Source organism: Microtus oregoni, unplaced genomic scaffold (assembly GCF_018167655.1).
Source record: "Microtus oregoni isolate MIOR12 unplaced genomic scaffold, Mior012 000022F_ref0000154, whole genome shotgun sequence".
Lineage (NCBI taxonomy): Eukaryota > Metazoa > Chordata > Mammalia > Rodentia > Cricetidae > Microtus > Microtus oregoni.
In genome coordinates, this window is record NW_024543081.1 from 7,665,291 (window position 1) to 7,679,679 (window position 14,389).

The 14,389-nt window shown below is 51.1% G+C and overlaps 1 protein-coding gene across 2 annotated transcripts in view; it reads left to right on the forward strand.

Moving 5' to 3' along the window:
* Celsr1 (cadherin EGF LAG seven-pass G-type receptor 1) overlaps positions 1–14,389 on the forward strand; it is a 134,530-nt gene that overhangs the window by 76,722 nt on the left and 43,419 nt on the right. For both annotated transcript variants that reach the window (XM_041672251.1, XM_041672252.1), the window contains exons 4-5: positions 2,632–2,747; positions 3,518–3,606. In XM_041672251.1, coding sequence (XP_041528185.1) covers positions 2,632–2,747; positions 3,518–3,606 — 205 coding nt within the window. The remainder of the gene's footprint in view (positions 1–2,631; positions 2,748–3,517; positions 3,607–14,389) is intronic.

The following is a 14,389-nucleotide window of genomic DNA, read 5'->3' on the forward strand; positions in this document are numbered from 1 at the left end:
TGGTCCCTATCTGTGACAGACTGAATGTGTGCTGTTCGTACCTTCTCCCCCAGAAGAATTTAGATGCTACCTAAAAATATTTGTATCTATCATTTGGGGCTGGGGAGATGGTTTAGTTGTTAAAGTCCTTACAAGCATGAAAGCCTGAGTTCAAATCCCTGGCAGCATGTAGAAGGCCAGGCACAGCTCTGATTCCACAGCTGGGGAGGCAGAGACGGGGGGACTCTAGGGACTTACTGACTGCCAATCTAGCTGAACAAGAGAACTTTTCTCAAAATACAGTGTGCAGAAGATGGGCGGTGGTGGTGCACACCTTTAATCCCAGCACTCAAAAGGCAGAGGCAGGTGAATCCCTGTGAGTTTGAGGCCAGCCTGGTCTACAGAGAGAGTTCCAGAACAGCCAGGACTGTTACACAGAGAAACCCTGTCTCAAACCCTCCCCCCCACACAGAACAGTGTATGGAGAGTGATCAAAGACACCTGATGTCAGCCTCTGGCCTCTGCACACACATGCTCCTACACACACGTGCTCCTGCATACACATGCTCCTGCACACGCATGCTCCTGCACACACGTGTGCAGATATACACACAGAATATCAAATGAACTCACTGCATTCTAGGTAGCATGAGCCCATCACAGTTGCTCAGTTAAAAGAAAATCTACTTTCCATTTTGAAGATCTCTGCTAACTTAAAGTTGGTTGACTAGGGTGAGGTTTCTGCTGGGTGTTTTCGTGGGCATTTGCAGTGACTCTCTGCAGCTCAGCTCTCCAGACAGAAGTGTGGTAGTCTCTGTCCTTCCTGTGTGGGTCACCCAACAGCTTTTTCTTCACTGAGCTGCCTAATGAGGACCAGACCTCTCAGGATGGACAGAGCAGGAACCTGTCCCTGGGTTCTGCCCCAAGGATGAAGCCCCCTGCAGAAGTCCTTCCAACCATAGACCAGTGACTTCTATGAACTCTTCCACTGTACAGTGGGCTACCCTGGTCCCTCCCATTGGTGCATGGTCCAAGGATGTGGGGTGGGCCTGGTAACTGGGACTTGCTATTGTCCCCCACCCTCAACTTGCCTGATAAAATGAACAGTGTCTGCCTATTGGCACAGTACATACTGAGCCCTGTTCAACCAAGCTGGGATAATTGTTCTGTTTGCCCCTTTGTGTCAAGACTCTCGTCTCCCGGCAAAAGGCTGCCCCTTATGGCACAAGCCTGCAAAGCAAGGGCCCTGCGGTAGAATCCACTGTGACATGGTATCTGCAACAGAGGACTCCCATAAATAGCCACCTTCCACATTAGAGGAGCCTTGTGTCCCCTGGTGAATGTGTCACAGCATGTGATGAGCGTGAGCTGGGAGTTTGTAACTCTGGAGTGTAGTCATGGCTGCCTCCCACCTTGGTATGGTCAGCAGCTCAGTCATGTGCATTGTGGTGACTTTTGGTGGCCTTTACATGTAACTGCCTTAAAACTCAAAGTCACAAGAAAGAGAACAGAAAGCTCCCCCAGAATTCTGCTCACAAAAGAGCAGTGGACGTCCAGCTACATCCTGGAAGCTGCCGAGGCTGAGGCCCCTCTTACTGCAGAGAGCTGCCCAGCCCGGCTGAGTTGCCTTTGTCTCAGGTGGCTTCTGTCATGGCCCGTCTCCTCTTTCTAGCTTCTATTTGCCAAGTGCTGGGGCTCCCAAGTGGGCCCCACTCCCAGCCGCCTTTCATCCCTTTTATTCTTGGCTCCTTCTCCTCCGGCCCCACAAGCCTTGGTTTCTATTTCTGTCTTTTCTTATTTTACTTGCATTTTTCCCACCCTCCCCTCAGCTCTGGGCCCTGTCTCTATTTCTCTCTCTTTAGCAATGGGTGGTGCTTGCCAGGAGGGTACCATGTAAGAGGGGTTAACCCGGACCCAGAGAGTCCAGGATCAAATGGTCCCATGGGTACGAGAGGCTGAGGACATGGCACCTGCTCAAGCAGAGACACTGGTGCTAAAGGGGCACTTTGGGGTCTCGTCTGATCCATAGCAGAAGATAAACTACTTGCGTTCTGCCTTCAGACACACTTCTGGTTGGTAAATGGGCTGGCATCCTTTTGAACATGTTCTCTCTCTCTCTCTCTCTCTCTCTCTCTCTCTCTCTCTCTCTCTGTCTGTGTGTGTATACACGCGCATGAGTGAATGTGGAGGCCCCATGTTGATAATCGTGTGCCTTCTCCAATCACTTTGCACTGTATTTATTGAAGCAGGGTCTCTTCCTAAACTCAGTGTTCCCCGACTCCAGATAGTCTCCCTGACCCTGAAGGCCCCTCATCTTTGCCTCCTAAGTGCTGGGATTACAGGTGGCTACCGTACCTGTCTGGCTCCTGGGGTCTCTAACCTCTAATTTTCATGAGCAACCTTGATTCACTCCTTCCCTTTCTCCCGCCCTCATGGAGTCTTTCCACACTCTGCCGGCCATCCCGGTGTCCCCAAGGCTCTGATGCATGAATCGGGTCTGCCAGGTCACCAGCATCTCATGCTAAGACTGCTGGGCAGTTTCTCCCCTGAACCATGGTCCTCTGGGCTCACTCCCTTGACTGGCCGTGTCACCCCTGTGTATCTTCGTGGCCCTGGGGTCCTTCATTTGTGTGACATGCCGCTCCCCCACAGGTTTGCCACCCAAGACAGGAACGCCCTGCTGCTCTACAATGGCCGCTTCAACGAGAAGCATGACTTCATCGCCCTGGAGATTGTGGAGGAGCAGCTGCAGCTCACGTTCTCGGCAGGTGCGGCCTCCTGCAGCTACAGGAGCATCTCCCAGGCCCTTATGGATTAAGTTTATCATTGTCCTCACGGCAGTGCCCAGCTGCTCACCCTTCCAATTCTGATTCTGTGTCTAGGAATCTGGCCTCTAGAAGAAATCAGAGTACAAGAAAATGACGTTGTTGCAGTGTTACTTGTTAGCACCAGACAAAGCCTATTTCCTAAATCAGAATCAGTAAATAAAATGCAGCGATGGGGCCAGAGAGGTAGCTAGTTCAGCAATGAAGAGCACTTGCTGTTTCTGCAGAGGACCCGGGCTCAGTTTCCAGCACCCACGTGGCAGCATACAACTGTTCATAACTCCAGTTCCAGGGTATCCAATGTCCTGTTCTGTCTTCTGAGTGTACCTGGCACACATATGGTGCACATGGATATACATGGAAGAAAAATGCTCATACACATAGAAATCAAATAAATCTAAAAAAAAAAAACAATAAAAAAGTGCAGGGCACCTGTAAATTATTGTGATGGCTTACACCAGCATGGGGGGAGCAGACAGACACAGATATGAAGAGTAGGGAAGTGGGGGGGGGTTGGGATGGGCCAACCTTTTCTGACTCAGGTTAAAGTCCTCCATGTAGGGGTGGGGTGGGGGATGGCTTCCCACGGTGGCTGTACCAAAGAAAACGGCACACAGCCAGTCTTTATGAACAGTATGTCTACCTTGGAGTCTGGAAGCCTGGTTAAAGGCCCCCAAGCCTATGTCTCTCAGACTGTCCCTCTTGCCGTGCAGGTGAGACCACGACCACGGTGACCCCGCAGGTTCCTGGCGGTGTGAGTGATGGGCGGTGGCATTCGGTGCTGGTGCAGTACTACAACAAGGTAGGAAGGTACCTTGGGGCCCCCTCGCCTCCTACTCCGGCCAGTGGGGGACCAGTGGGTTTTCCACTCAGGATGGTGTTCGATGTTCGTACTCTGCAATATAAAAGCAAGCACCATTGGAAGGGAATGGAGCGGATGATCTCAGTGGAGGATTCTGTGAACATAGCCACACCTTGAGCTGGAGCTGTGGGGACAGGCAGGGTCTCGGATACACTAAGACCAGACACAGAGAATTGGGTTGTCTGTGGCTTCTGTCAGTTCTAGGCGGGCCAGACACAGCTTGGATGCAGAGCTGCCTGAGCTGTGACTGGAAGGTGCACTCCTGGCTCTGAAGACAGGTGTCTCTGGTATGCTTTGCAGTTAATTGGCTGTAAGGAAACACGCAGTCACAACGTCATGTGCTTTCCTGGGCTGTGATTTTTTTGCGCATGCGCACACACAGAGTCTGGCTCTTACTGTGAGTCTATATTGGTCTTTCCTGCCCCTCCCTGATCATGGCCCCAATCCTCCCCAAACTTTCTAAGATCCAAGTCTAGGCTACATCAACAGATGGGAGATGAGGAACCTCTTTTCTATGCAGCAACTTGTATGATAGCAAAGGTATTTTCTGGATTTCCTGTCCATGGCACTTCAGGCCTTTGGTACCTGGGATGGCATCTCCTTATTCTTGGGGCCTTAGAGTATGGGGCTTGCCTCTCATTCATCCTTCCCTACCAGTCACTGTTGTCTCCCTTTCTCCAAGGTCATCCCTTACATTTGCCCTGGGCATCTTTTCATTTCTGAAGGCTCCCCCACCCACCCACCCATAGATTCTAAGAGTAGTCTTTGATCCTCATTCTATGTCCCTAGCTGGGGGTGGAAACGGTCTCTCATGGGGTAAGTGTTAGCCCAGTCAGTCTCTGCAGCCTTTACGGTGATACAGAGGACAGAGTTGCCAGGACCTGGGGCCAAAAGGCTCCTTGGGGCCCTTGAGGGACACTGAGCTGGTCAGCAGTACTTGGACTGGGGTTTGGACTTCCCCAGGCCTATCCGCAGTGGTGGTTGTGGTATCGCACAGGGCACAGCTGCCAGAGAGAAGAGTGAGTCTCTACTGTCCACCCTGTCCTATTTTAGAGACTTCCATTTGATCATAAAGGGCTGGCCCTGTGGATTTGGGGACAGTTATTATCAATATAAAGGATGCTGCTTGCACATCCCTGACTGACTCCCAGTAGCCCCATAGGAAGCAGCAAGATGTGTCTCTCCTCTCCATTCTCTCCTCCCAGAACTCAAAGTTGCACAGGGTTCCCTTTATGTGATATCTTAACCTCTCATTGTCTCATCTATTCTTTTTTTTTTTTTTGTTTGTTTTTTTTTTTTGTTTTTTCGAGACAGGGTTTCTCTGTGGTTTTGGAGCCTGTACTGGAACTAGCTCTTGTAGACCAGGCTGGTCTCGAACTCACAGAGATCTGCCTGCCTCTGCCTCCCAAGTGCTGGGATTAAAGGCGTGCGCCACCACCGCCCGGCTCTATTCTTTGGGGGGTGTCACTCCTGTGTTCTCCCATGGTCTTTCCCTGCACCATGTTCTGCATTGTAGATCAGTGATTCCCACCCTGTTTTTACCCCAGAGAAAGGGCATCCTGCAACCATCCATCCTTGTTATGGTAAAAGGATAGTTGTGACCTCTGGGCACACAGGTGAGGGCTGAGCTCCTGTGACTAGGGCACTAGAAACCTCTGGAGTTTGGGATTGCTTCTCTGTGTCCCTGTAGAGAGGGGCACGGTCACCTGAGATGCTCAGACACTTTGATTGCTGTCTCTGCTGTCTGGATAGCAGGCCAGATGATGACAGATACAGGCAGCAGAGCTCGGAGGAAATGGAACACACTTGGCTCAAGGACAAAGTGTCTATGGTTTTGTGCTCCAAATGCTACTTTCCTTCCCTCCCTCCCTCCCTCCCTTCCTCTCTCTGCTTCTTCTTCTCCTTCCTTCCTTCCTTCCTTTGCTTGTTTCTTGTTTTTTTGAGATAGGGTTTCTCTGTGTAACTGCCCTGGCTGTCCTAGAACTCACTCTGTAGACCAGGCTAGCCTTAAACTCAGAGAAATCCACCTGCTTCTGCCTCCCAAGTCCTGGGATTAAAGGCATGAGCTTTTGAGTAGAAAGACAAACAGATAATCCCACAAAGGGATGATGGCCTTGCTGGCCTCTGCTCCCTGAAAGAACATCTAGGGACATTCACCTTGTCACCTTGCTGCACGCATCTTGATCCTGTGGCTTCCCTTGTATGTTCCTCCTGCCTCCTAGACTTTCATACCCTGGGTGGACACTCCCAGTGGCTTGTGCTTCCGGAATGGACAGGCCTGTCAGAATGAACCATAGGAAGCCTTGGGCTGTCAGGGAAGCACAGTTTGTATTTCCTTTCTTAATTATGTCAAGAAAGGCATACCTCCAGACTGCAAGCTTGCTCCTGAGTGGGGCGGGGGGGGGGGGGGGGGTAGAAGAGGTTGAACCAGCCTTGGTTTGCCCACTAGAAGCCTCTGCATCTGTCTGCCGTGGTTGACTGGGACCCAGATTTGACCTCTTAGCCCCGTTGTGAATTCTCTGTCCTGTGAGCCATCTCAGAGAAGCACACCATTGCAGAAGGCTACCCCAAATGGCCCAGAGGAAAGAGGGCCCCATGCCAGAAGATTAACAAGCAGAGATGTATTACTGGAATCTATGCTTCTCTTTCTAGGGCTGGGTCCTTTCAACAGCTCCCTCCTCCTCCCAGTGAGCAAACAGAGCCCTGAGCTCAGGATTAGGCCTTTGCTGGGCTGTTTCCTTCTCTTGCCAGAGGGTGTTTTAGGGAGGAAACAAACCAGTCTCCCTTATATCCTTAAGCCTCCGTGGGTGGGTTGGGTGGGCCACACACCAGGGAATATTAGCAGAGATTACAGTATCTGTCTGTGGATGGCCCTGGTGTTTCTATGTGATTCTGCCTCCGAGGTGCAGGGACAGATCACTGGGAGCCTGAGAAGACCTGTCAGGCTGGGAATAATTTAACACACTGATTGGGGGCAGCAGCCTGAGGTCACAGTACTCCAGTCTACAAGGGAACAAAGGGGACCCTGAAAGTGACCTGTCAAGGCAAGTCACTCTCTTTGTTGGGTCTCTGTGGCATTGTAAGAGTCATCATCAGTGGCCTCTCTAGTCCTGGCTTCTGGCAAGAAAATGTGGAGTGACCTCGGGCTACTGAGGGTGGCTGTGAGATGGGGACCTGAAGAGAGGTGCAAGATGATGGGGAGGGGGGTGAGCCACGCTTTGAGAGACTCAAGCCTTGTCCTGATGGTGGCCTTAACTTCAATGGATCCAGCAGTAGAGGGAAGTCCCTCTGCAGACCTTTCTCTGGCTGTGTCAGTCCTGAGCACACTCGGCCTGTTCCGCTCACACCACCTCCGTTTGGTTATTTTTTGGTTGTTAAGAAGATGCGCTCGGAGACTTGGGCGTCTATCTGACCCTGCAGCGAGGGTGTGGAACTGACTGCCGGCTGTGACTGTTATATCTGCCCTGCTCTCCCTGAGTGCCAGCTTCTTTAAGGCACGGCTTGGCTTTGTTTTGTTCCCATCCTGGACATGTCAGGTCAGCCTGGCAAAGTATCTCTGCACAGAGACCACAGAGTGCTGGGAATCTTGTGGGACCTGTCCCAGGTCTGCTGGTCCGTCCGTGGGGGGACTTCAGAGTTGCCAGGTTGGCTTCTTGTCTGGTCCCTAGAGGAAACAGGTGGAGCACACCAACAGACTGATCCAGGAGGAACAAAGGGCCAGCCAGTGTGGGGCAGCAGGGAGGGAGGTGTACAGGCCTAGGGAAGCTGATGGTGGAGCTGTGTGGCCTTCATCCTGGAGGAGCAAGCGCTGTGGTGAGAAGCCTGAGGAGGAGGACAGGGTCTGTGGCCCCAGAGAACCCTCTGCAGACCTTCACAGTGGGGCTGCGAAAGGCGGTTAGCTCTTTCTTTCTGGTTAAACTGGTATTTTCAGTGAGAGGTTCTGTTGGTTAAGTTCCTTCAGGGGAACAGAGGAGCATGCTGGAGTTTTTGTGCATCTTTCCTTTGAAACATGGACTAAATCGGTATTTCTCTCCCAGCCTGTCATGCCTAGGGTCTTCTTATGAACACCCCATAATTGGGGAGCACATGTGTGATCAGCCAAACTGCATTAGCTGTTAGAAGAGCGGGCGCTGTGCAGATGTGATCTCGGTAAAAAAGAACACCAGGCAGTGTGCAGGAACTGGGAGATCCCGGGGCTGGTGAGACGGCTCAGGGGTTAAGAGCCCTGGGTGACATGGGTTTGGTTCCCAGCGCGCACATGGCATCCCACAAGCATCTGGAACTCCAGTTCCAGGAGGTTCGTCATCTCCTTGTTCTTCCAGACACAGCACGTCAAGTGGTGCACATGCACGTGCAGGCAAAACACCTGTACACATAAAAGTCTCCAAAGCGCTGCAGAATAGTGTTTTCAAAGGATAAACAGTAAATCAAATTGACATGATTCATGTCAGTTTGGGTTGCCGTGTTTCCCTTGTCTCCATTTATCTGCTGAGAAGAGGTGTAGAGAAAGGGTTGCTATATATGTTCAGGCTGACTGTTTCTGGTTAAAAACTAGAGCCACTATTATGGAAAAAGGGGAGGGGCGCCATCAGAAAGGTACCACCCTTCTCTGAACTCACACCTCTCTCTGAGTGGGGTGGGGTGACCTCAGGCTCACCTCTGGATAATGGGTCTTCTTAGGAATTGCCTGGCCCTGGCTGGATTCACTCTGGCTTGTTCACATGATTTAAAACCTCTTATCTGTGCTGCATGTGAAACCCCATCTCTAGAAGAGGTGGGTTGTAAGCCCCACCTCCACTCCTCTCAAGATAGGGGTGGGTTTCTACTATTCCAGAAAAATCCAAGGGCCCTTTCTCAGACACTTGGGCAAGTTCCTCCTCAGGACTACTACTACTGCTGCTGCTGCTGCTGCTACTACTACTTTCTTCTTCTTCTTCTTCTTCTTCTTCTTCTTCTTCTTCTTCTTCTTCTTCTTCTTCTTCCTCTTCCTCTTCCTCTTCCTCTTCCTCCTCCTCTTCTTCTTCTTTCTCTTACTCTTCTTCTTCCTCTTCCTCCTTCTCCTCCTCCTCCTCCCTTTGTTTTTTTGAGACAGGGTCTCACCATGGAGCTCTGGCTATCCTGAAACTCACTCTGTAGACCAGGCTGTTCTCAAACTCACGGAGATCTGCCTGCCTCTGCCTCCCACGAACTGAGATTACAGGTGTGCACCCCCACACCCAGCAAGGGTCCCCCAGGTCCCTGGAGGTCTGAAATCTCAAGGCCGCATTGAGTACACGTGCTGCCAGTGGCCCTGTAGCCATTCTCTGTACAAACAGCAAGCGAGGTAGGTGTGTGTGGGCGAGGATGTGAATTTAGGTGGCTCTGGGATTCTTTGGCGTTCTGCTGTGTATCTTCTTGTACACACCTGGCTCAGTTATGGGTTGAGCATCGACCTTCTGGCTCAGTGACAAATGAACCATTTTGGCTCTTTTTTTTTCTTTTCTTTTTTAAACAAATCTGCAGGTTTGAAGACTATGCAAGCTAAAAAAAAAAAATTCATGAAGTTCAGTGAGCTTTGAGCTTTGTAAAGTATACCTAGGCCTGTTCTGACCAAGGTGCAGCAAAGTGAGCTTACTTTCTTTACTCTCCCACTGCACAAGGCCCTCTTGCCAACAAAGGGGGTGGGTGTGGGGTTTCATATGAGCCTATGGGAGCGCACCTCAGGGGTTCGGTTACCATAAAAGCTCTCATTGTCCGCAAGCCCGAGCCTGGAGTGTGAATCAGTTGTTTCTTTCCGGCTGTGTTTCCTGCCAGTGCAGTGAGCTCCTGTCTGGCCAACACGGCTATTCCTTAAATATCGAGTAGCGACACTTCCATACAGGCACATTCCGCCAGCTCTCAGTGGGTCACCGGGTGACGGGTGACGTCTGAGATCCCGGTTATCTGTCCTTCATCTCCACCTTTGGAATGTTAAATGCTTCCCTTGAAGCCAAGCTTAGTAGGTAACAGAAACCAGCCCAAGAGGTCTGGAGTGGCCAGTGAGCCCTGTGGGAGAGGTGGCTGGGGCCGCCCTCTGTAGAGCTGCAGTGGTAATAACGGGGACATGCAGCAGGTACAAGGACACACCTTGTCCTCTGACAGGTGGCAGAGCTGAGAGATAAGGTTCCTGGCTTCCTTTCCTAAACATAGGCTGGTCAGATGGTAGAGAGCCACATGCGTGGAAACTCCACAGCTCCCAGTCTTGCCCTGGGCCCTTTGTGTGTTCCATTGCTCTGTTATGGAAAGTCCTCTAGGAGTGAGGCAGCTTGTCATAGGGCGTGTCCTGTCCCGTGGAATGGCTGCCTTTTCCTGTATCCTCCATCTGTCTGGTCTTCTCCCAGTCTACTCCTGTGCTTACTCCATGCAACTTGTGCAATTTGCTGCTACAAGCCTGCTCCCAGATATCTGGTCTCAGATATCTCAGATATGCGCTAGCAAAGGAGAGAAAGCCCAGGGGACACTCTCCAGGTGCACTGATGCCCAGGTCTCTAAGACCAGGACAACTCAACTTATGCCTTAGTCTGTAATGTGAAGCGCAAGAGCAGCAAACACAGCTTTGTGACCGGGAGACATTCCCAAGCACATGCTAGGGATCAACAGCTGGAGAAGGCAATCTGAAGTGGTCAATAACTACCTGCCTGTTAACTACCTGCCTGTGGCAGACACAGCAGGGTGGCCTCAGGGCTGCTGTCGGAGAAATGGCGGCACCACACTTCAGCTCCCGCAGGCGTTCCCGGGCTCCAGCCATCTGTGAATTCTTTGATATGAATGTTGGTTGGCCATTTCTGACACCAAGTGTGAATCCATTCACCTCCTGAGCCTCACCCTACTGCATCTGGTTTCATAGGCACCCCTCTCTGCCCGCCCCCACGTTGAAACCAAACCCCCATCGGCCTCCCAACAAGGAATTGTCTGCAGCAGGTTAAAAGACTGCAGAAATGTGAGTACTTCAGAGGACCAAAGGCTTTTGTGTGCACACAAAAGCGCTCTGCAGATACTTTAGGCATCTAAGTGGAAGCCATCAGGGAGGGGCCGTACACTGGGAAGAAAGTTCGCTGGGGGAAAATGACAGGGGGCAGGCCCTGTGATGGCTTGGCATCAGGAATCCAGATCTGCTCAGATTGGTAGAGCCGGCCTTTTGGGGCCTCACTTTGAAGTGCACTGTAGCCCTTGAGTTTCTTGAGTGGAGAGGGAGTTACTGTGGTAGCTCCGCCCACTGGCCATTTCCACCTGCACTGGGGGTGGGGGTTGGTTGCTTGGTACAGCCTGTGTGGCCAAGGTGGGACACTGAGGCTATAGATTTCCAAATGGTGTAGACAGTTGTAGATACTGATGATGCTAGAGACTCTGCTACAGGCATTCTATATTGCTCGGCCGTGTGGGAGTCACCTCTGGTCTATGTGTATTTTACCACTTTTGCCCAAGCGACCTGGCATGGTCACTGCTAAGCTTTCCATCCTGAAGATGACTCCTAAGGTTCATTTGTTTCTTCCTTTCTTCCTTCCTTTCTCTTTCTTTCTTCCTTCCTTCCTTTTCCTTCCTTCCTTCCTTCCTTCTTTCATTCCTTCCTTCCTGGAACTCTCTGTAGACAAGCTAGCCTTGAACTCACAGAGATCCACCTGCTTCTGCCTTCCCAGTGGTAGAATTAAAAGTGTGCGCCACCACCGCCTGGCTATCTTTCTTTTTTAATTTAAAATTTTCTTTTTGAGACAGGGTTGCATGTATCCCAGGCTAGCCTCAGATTTGCCATGCAGCTAAAGACGACCTTGACTTCCCTAGGCCTGGGGTTACAGATGTGCATCACCATGCTTGGATTCATGGGGCGCTAGGGATTGAACACAGGCTTTGTGTATACTAGGAAGCACTCTATCAACTGAGCTGCATCCCCAGGCTCCAATTATGTTTTACGTGTATATGTGTATGTATATGGGTATGTGTGGCATGAGAAACTCATTCTCTTCTTTCTCCATGTGGGCTCAGGGATCAAACTCATGACCTCACTTGATGGCATGTGCCTTTACCCCTGAGTATAGCCAAGTCCCCCTTTTAAAAAGAAGGCTTATTTTTGTTGTAGTAAGGCTGGAGAGGGAACCCAGGTGCTCTTGCGTGCTAGGTGAGGCTCTGCCACCAAGCCCAACCCCATGCCTTTCTTTGACCAGAGCAGCCAACCAACAGTGTGCCCGTGTAGCTCCTCAGCCCTTACCAACAAGTGCCATCTTCCTTGTTGTGTCTTACCACCCACCACAGCAGCACGGGGTCTAGTGATGGATGTAGGTAGACTTTCCCAGCGGTGGTCCTGAGAGAGCGCTGTGGACAGCTGATGAGCACCGGTTGAAAATTATACGGCCCAAAGAAACAACTTTCAGAACATACACGGTGCAGTCGTGTAACATGTTGTCTAATCTAGAATGTTCTCCGAATCTGACAATGATATTCCGTTGCTCTCAGCAGTCACCCCAACACTTTCCCAGCCTCCACCGCCACCAGCCAGCATCTTTGTGACGTGTGTGTGCTGGGCATCTGGGCTGCATGGCCTCATGTAGTATAAGTCCTCGGTGCCATGCCTCAGAGCTCACCAAAGCTGTGGTGTATAGCAGGGCCCCAGTCCCTCATATCATGAATGGACCAGCGTTTGTCCCTGTCCCTCTCTGGAGGGGCATTTGGGTTGCTTCTGTTCTCACTGGGGAATCACAAGGAGTACTGTTGTGAACATGTGTGAGCTCCTTTGTGTGTGTGTGTGTGTGTGTGTGTGTGTGTGTGTGTGTGGTGTATTTGGTCTTGAGTCTCTGTATTCCTTTGAACATGTCCCTGGGCGTGGCATGGTGGGCCCTGTGGTGACCAGCATTTGGCTCTGATGAAACCCCTGTATGCGTCCTGGTCACCTTTGTATTATTTTTCTGCCCACCTCCCTTTATGTCAGACAGGGTCTCTCTACAGAGGCCTGACTGTCCTGGAACTCATTATATAGACCTGCCTGTCTCTGTTTCCTAAGTGCAGGGGTTAAAGGTGTGCACCACCATGCCTGATTTTCCTCGCTTTTCTTTAACCTTGTCCGTGAGTTCCCCTCCCCTAGTGGGCAGTGAGTCCATTGTTGGACAGCCAGGAGCCAACCGCCCGCTGAGGTTGCTAGCTTCTGGCTGCTCCAGCCCCCGCACCTTCAGGAGCCCCTCACCCCAAGCCTCTGCCTCCTGTCTCTCCTCCTCCTGATCCTGTTTGACCCACAAGTGCCTGGCCCTCTATCTACACACGCCTTCTCTTTCATCTGCAAGGCCAGAGCACCTGTTTGGGGGTGACGACCAGCAGCAGTCACCCCAGGGCCTTGCTACCACCTCTGATCCCTCAGCGTGGAGCTAGGTGTCAGCCTGTCAGTAGTGGCTCTTGCTTATCAGCAGGAGCCACTGTGGATACAAAGCTGGGCGTCTGTCTCCCCCCACACACCCGCCCCAGGTTTTCCACTCCAGTATTCTCTTCCTCCCTGTCTGTGCTTGAACCCCGTGGTGCTGAGCTGTTGATTACAAACCGTACTGTGGAGCAATCGCAATTTGGTAAATAGCAGCTCAGTTTCATTAAAGCCTCCGCGTGTAAAGGCTGTTTACATCCACCCTCTGAAAGCCTCACACCCATTCCCAAAAATGTAAATTACACGCTCTGCAGATGATATGGGGTTCGGACAGCCTGGGGATGGTCCTTCTTTCTCAGCATGGTACCTAACACTTAACCGCCCCTAATGGGCACCTCACCAATCTCCCAAAGCAGACTGCTGCTCCCAAGTGAGAAAACAGATGATTTTCCATAACTCTCTACCTACCACTTAACACAGAGGTGGACTCTCTAAGGAAATAGATAATCAGAGATTGACCTAAAGATAATTGACTCCCCTCAGAGTTCCCAAAGAAAGGTTTGTGGGAGACTCATGTATAGTTGACACTATGATTCTTCTCACATCAGCAGGATAGGTGTGTGTGTGTGTGTGTGTGTGTGTGTGTGTGTGTGTGTGCATACATGAGTGTGCGTGTATCTATGTATATGAGTGTCTGTGTTCATTTGTATTTTGAGGGCTCATATATGTATTCAGGTGCATTTGCATGTTTGGAGGTCAGAGGTCAACGGGCAGCTTCCTCAGTTGCTCCCCACATCATAGTTTTTGCACTGAACTTGGAGCCCACGGATCAGCTAGGCTGATTGGCCAGCTTTGGGGAGCCACTTGTCTCTACCTCCCCAGTGCTGGAACTATAGGCACCTGCAGCCACACGGGTCCTCTTGCTTGCATGGCAGACACAGTACCTAGTAGGTATTTTAATCTTACATCCTACCTCATGCCCAGAGGATGTACTGCCAAGCATTTGTTCAGGGCAGATGGCTGGGGGAGGAGGAGTGGAGGGCTCCAGGGAGGTGGCTGTGGCAAGTCACCCGCTGTACAACTCCAGGGTATGTGGCCTGAGCAGACGAACCCTGGGTCACACACTTCAGACACTTGGCTGAGCTCCTGTTGCCAGCGGCTCCGTGTCCTACCTTCCAGCTCCATGGACCCATTAAACAAACAGGTGCCTGCTTCCTGTGAGAATAGTGAGGTTTCCTTTTAAACGAGCTGCACAGTCATTCCCTGGTAAAAGGAATTAAGGATGAGTTAATTATAGTCTCTGTTTTTACAGCCATTGCCAGTAGTATAAAGTAACATAAGGTTGCCATGTTAATGTAACCAACC